The 5000-nt window shown below is 24.6% G+C and overlaps 1 protein-coding gene across 7 annotated transcripts in view; it reads right to left on the reverse strand.

The window, feature by feature from the left end:
* Positions 1-5000, reverse strand: part of LOC136071978 (alpha-1,6-mannosylglycoprotein 6-beta-N-acetylglucosaminyltransferase A-like) — a 75942-nt gene that overhangs the window by 13943 nt on the left and 56999 nt on the right. For 4 of the 7 annotated variants that reach the window (XM_065818780.1, XM_065818782.1, XM_065818781.1 and 1 more), the window contains 8 exons: positions 4851-4975; positions 4687-4755; positions 4534-4611; positions 4362-4445; positions 2427-2489; positions 1893-2009; positions 1726-1803; positions 602-704 (listed from right to left, as the gene is read on the reverse strand). In XM_065818780.1, coding sequence (XP_065674852.1) covers positions 602-704; positions 1726-1803; positions 1893-2009; positions 2427-2489; positions 4362-4445; positions 4534-4611; positions 4687-4755; positions 4851-4975 — 717 coding nt within the window. Of the gene's footprint in view, positions 1-601; positions 705-1715; positions 1804-1892; positions 2010-2426; positions 2490-4361; positions 4446-4533; positions 4612-4686; positions 4756-4850; positions 4976-5000 lie in introns of all 7 variants that reach the window. The other 3 variants (XR_010643919.1, XR_010643918.1, XR_010643917.1) reach the window with 1 other exon arrangement.

Below are 5000 nucleotides of genomic sequence, written 5' to 3' on the forward strand. Positions count from 1 at the left end.
AAGTTCAATACTTTTGCAATTTTTATGTTACATAACTCCAACTCCTAATAATAGATATATAAAAACTACAATAATAATCGCTCGGTAACATTAGTGATGCAACATAACTTAAATACATAGTATCAAAAAAAAAAGTTTATTTTCCCTAGCAGGTCACCTCTGATAAATTCTTATACATTTTTAAAATTGGTATATTTAAATTCTTATACATTTTTAAAATTGGTATAGAATTCTCAAAATCTTGTGAAAACTTCTAATACAAACCGCTTTATTGATTCGCAGAAATCTGACCTAAAAGTTGAAGCAATTTTTTTACTTTGTTTTATGTGTAACGTAAGTTAAGTGGTATTTCCAGTACTAAGTCTGCCATATTTTGGCCAGTCTCAAAACTTTTTAGCTTATTTTATTCTTTAGACTAACAGCTTTCATACAAAATAGCTAAAGGTTTAATTTACAGTTTAAATTGGCAAATATTTGATAAAGATGTTGAGCATGTAACAAGTTAAAAATGGAATTGCCCATATATATATATATATATATATATATATATATATATATATATATATATATATATATATATAAAGAGAGAGAGAAAAAAAACCTTTTTTAAAACATGCATCTTTACAAGATTGGCCACGTTCTGCCATATAAACTTTAATATGTTGAATTGGAGGCCACCTTGGAGCTGTTGCATCACAAAAATCCTAAAATTACAATGATTTGTTCAAACAAAATTCTAATTTCTTTTACTATTAAAAATAAATAAAAAAATTTAACTATGAAAGACAATACAAAAATAAAGTAGAAAGATAAAGCAACACAACAAATATTACCACAACTCAAATATTACAAATAATTCAAATATTGTTGCATATTTTTTATACATATATGTTGTACACATATTTTTCAAATAAAGATGCGCTATTATTATACTACAAAAAGATGTTCAATTAATTATTAATAAGCATTAATTAGTATTAAATAAATTAAATATAAGTTAAATATATAAACACTTTCAAAGGGTTCTGTGGATTCATGTGTGGATGTTTATGATTGTTATATTGTAATGTTATTATAATGGTATATTATATTGTCACATGGTTATCAAATCTGTCTGTTGCTTGTCCAGTTCAACAACTGGAAATTGCACAAATGGACATTTGTGCAAAGCCTTAACTTATTTTCTCATTCTGGCTTGTACATATCTACGCCATGTAACTTTGTCGCATGATAAACATTTTAAATAGTTTTATTTGTACTTTCTGTATTAGGAATCATTTTTTTCTATACAATTATCAGAATATTCACACTTTTTAGCCATACTTTATTACTGCTAATCATTGTTTTTTGTATTGTAACCAGATAGAAAAACAACTTTTAGCAAAATTGTAAAAATGTTTTTTTGATATAGATTAGGACTAGTGATTTAAATAGCTGTGTAACTATTGGTTTCTTTATAATATATATCCGTTTTTATTTTACTGCTGTTTTAAAGAATAGTTGATATGTCTAAAAAATTAATAGTAATATAAATGAAATTGCTTATAATAGTGTAAGTGTTAGTAAAAAAAAATAATTAAAGAAAAAAATACAATAGTGAATAAAATTATACATAAAATTACAAGTCATTTGAACTAATTGCTCATGATTTATATCACAAATGATTTATATCATTAATGAATGAACTATATAATAAGGTTAATATATCAGCTAACTTTGATGTACCATATGTTCTGTAAAAATGTGTATGCGCTCTAGCATTCCATAACTTGTAAACTCTTTAGGAATCTTGGGAGGAAGATCCTACACAGTAAATTAAAAACAATAGTAATTAAGCAATTTTTTAATAGAAAAAGCTATCTATAAACAAATTTACAGTCAATTATAGATACCTCCCTATTTTTAATCATCTCCAGAATCTGTCGAAATGAAGACTCATTTTTTACATTAATTGTGTAGCTGTATGGTTCACCAACCATTTCTTCCATATAAGGAGATTGTGAACTGAGCTAAAAATATATATATTTATTAAAAATTAACATTATTTATTAAAAACTAATAATTCAAAAACTTGTATTTATATCAAGCATCTTTGATTAATTTTAAAGTTAATAAAAAAAAGTTAAAATTTTGAACTTGAACTTTTATCAAAACAATTTTAATAAATGAAGTCAATAATGAAATTAAAATATTTTTCTTTGTTTCGTTTTTTTTTTATTGATTTTTTCTATGACAATTGAAACTTAGATTTTGTGAAAATATGACTTTAAAACTAGTGTTTCCCACTTTACTTTGTACAATTTATTGCTCACTAAGATAACAAAATAAAACAATTTTAACAAAGTACAAACTATTTAGAGTCTGGTAAAGCACCAACTACTTAAAAATAATGATTAAAAACAAATTTATTAGAAACTAAAACTAACCTTTCTTAATGTAGGTTTATCTTCAAAAAACTTTTCGTTAAACTTGTCCTTTGGTTGATCAAACTAAATTATTTTAAACAACATTATTTCAAACAAATTCAAGATTCATTTGTTTTATTTGATGACATTTTATTAAAAAATAAAAAACTATATTCAACAATACACTAACATAAAAACTTTAATACTATTAAGGGTGACTCATACATAAAAACTTGTAAATATTTTTTTAATTTTTTTTAGTTTAAATGTAAATCAAGCGCACAATCACAAAAAAAGTCAATACAAATTTGAAATTCTGTAGAAATTTTCATGTAGTTATTTTCATGGAAACAAGGTCATTACAGCTTATATTTTAAAACTCATTAAAACAAATTTTAAATAAGGAATTGCAGTCAATTGTATATTGAAAAATAAAAATTCAAATAGCCTAAATTATGAAAGAGACTTGTAAGTTATAACTGTTCTTTTTATACTATTTTAAATTCTAATGTATAATTATAAAGATTCCTCTTTATGATAAACTTTATTATGATTTATAACAAAAATGCATAATAAAAATGTAATACAAAAAAAAAAAGTAGTAGATTGCCATCAACAATTTTTAATGTTTGAAGTGTTTAGAGATGCTAAACAGATTTTCATTTTCAATATTTTGACTTAAAATTATTTATTGAGAAAATATACAACTGTATACATTCTAAATATACATAAACTGTATATAGTCTATATTCTTTAATACAAAATCCAAATAATCAAGCAAGTGTTAACTGATTTTATAGATAAAATACTACAATATAATAATAATAATAATACTATTAATAATAAAAACAATAATAATAATAAAAATATAGGTAATTTATAACAAATAATTAAGCATTTGCAAGTAGAACAACAAACATCCACTATGATAAATTTTGATTTTTGTTTTTGTTTTTCTTAAGTAAAAGTTCCAGAAAGTCCTAAAAGAAGATTTTTCATGGTGTTAACTGATACAATAGATACAATAAAGTTTGGAAAAATATTTCATTCAAGTACAATGCAAATGTAGAAGAATTTTCTTTGCAAACAATTAGCTACTATTTGACGTTGCCCATGAAGCCCACTGGCAGGTCCTTCTGTGTTTAGTGCTAGAGCTATTAGGCTAGGTGTACAAAGCTCAACTTTATTAAGGCAATGGTACATCTTGAAGTAATGAATGATAAATGCCTCTACACTGTCGATTCTTTAAAGATTGATTATTAATTATTATTGAGTCTTTAATAATACTTTAAAGGTGTGAGGTAAGATATGAGTTTAGTGGCTCATATTGGACATATATTGTATAAAGTACATAAGACAATCAAGCATGGCGAAGATTATATGTCAATAGAAGTATTCTTAGTCAGTTGTTAACTTTCCAGTCAAATAACATAGTTTTAAACTTGTCCTTATTACAACTTATGCTCTTGGTATAGGGTTTACTCTAGAACGTTAATGTTCTCTTGGAAAAATTTTTAGTCAGGTGTGTTTTGAAAACCACTATTACCCTTGTGTAGTTGGCGATTAGTTTACAAAGTGAGATCTAGCATGTTATTGAGAAAGATATAAAATAAAACGAGTTCTTAGTACAGAACTTTGCAGAACTCCACTTAAAACTTCCAATCAGCCAATCAAAAAAATTTGTTTTAAAGCAATTAACACTCAGTTTGAAGAATAGAAGCAAGTTTCTAACCTTATCAAAAGCTTTATATAAAATATAAATAAAAATATTTATAAAAAAATGAATAATATTATAAAATAACTATTTAAAAAAATCATATATAACATTTATAACATAACTTATATATGACATTTTTGCATGTAACAAATTAAATATCTTTAAAATAAATCTAATACACATAAACATATGAATATCTATAAATGTTTGATACTTAAAAAAAGTAAAATACTTGATACCTTTGGCTGAATATAAGTTGCACCAGCAGCTAATGCTTCTAAAGGACCTGGACCTTCATATGGAAATCCAACACCAATAAAGAGCTGAAAATTATGTGGGTATATATAAACATGTTTTTTAAGCCACTTAACTAAAAAACCATTGATTGTAAAACTGATTATTTTAACTAACCTTAGATTGCAAAAGTAATTCTTTCACTTTCTTACCACTAACTGGTCCATGATTTATGACATACTTTGGAATTGGATGCTATATAATAAAAACAAACTTTATTATATTAGTAATTGAAAAATGAAACAAAGGAAAGCTAACAACCAAGCTTACGTTAATTTCAACAAGGGTTGCGTGTATCTCAAAATACTCATTTATGACATCTAGATAAGCTATTCTCCCCTACATCATAAGGAAAAAAAAGAATTATAGGAAGTAAATTACATAAAGCTCTCTAGGAAAGTTAAAAAGAAAACTTTAGACAGATAATTTCTTACAGCTAAATATGATGAAAGTTTAGCATATATCAAGGCAATGTTTTTTTTTGTTTTTTTTGAAAGATTCTCAGTTGAGTTGATATTTCCCACCACAAAACCAAGGAAACTATTGTCATGAGTGTGAGCTACAAAAAAATTATTTATATTTAT

The sequence above is a fragment of the Hydra vulgaris genome, chromosome 15 (assembly GCF_038396675.1).
Source record: "Hydra vulgaris chromosome 15, alternate assembly HydraT2T_AEP".
Taxonomy (NCBI): Eukaryota; Metazoa; Cnidaria; class Hydrozoa; order Anthoathecata; family Hydridae; genus Hydra; species Hydra vulgaris.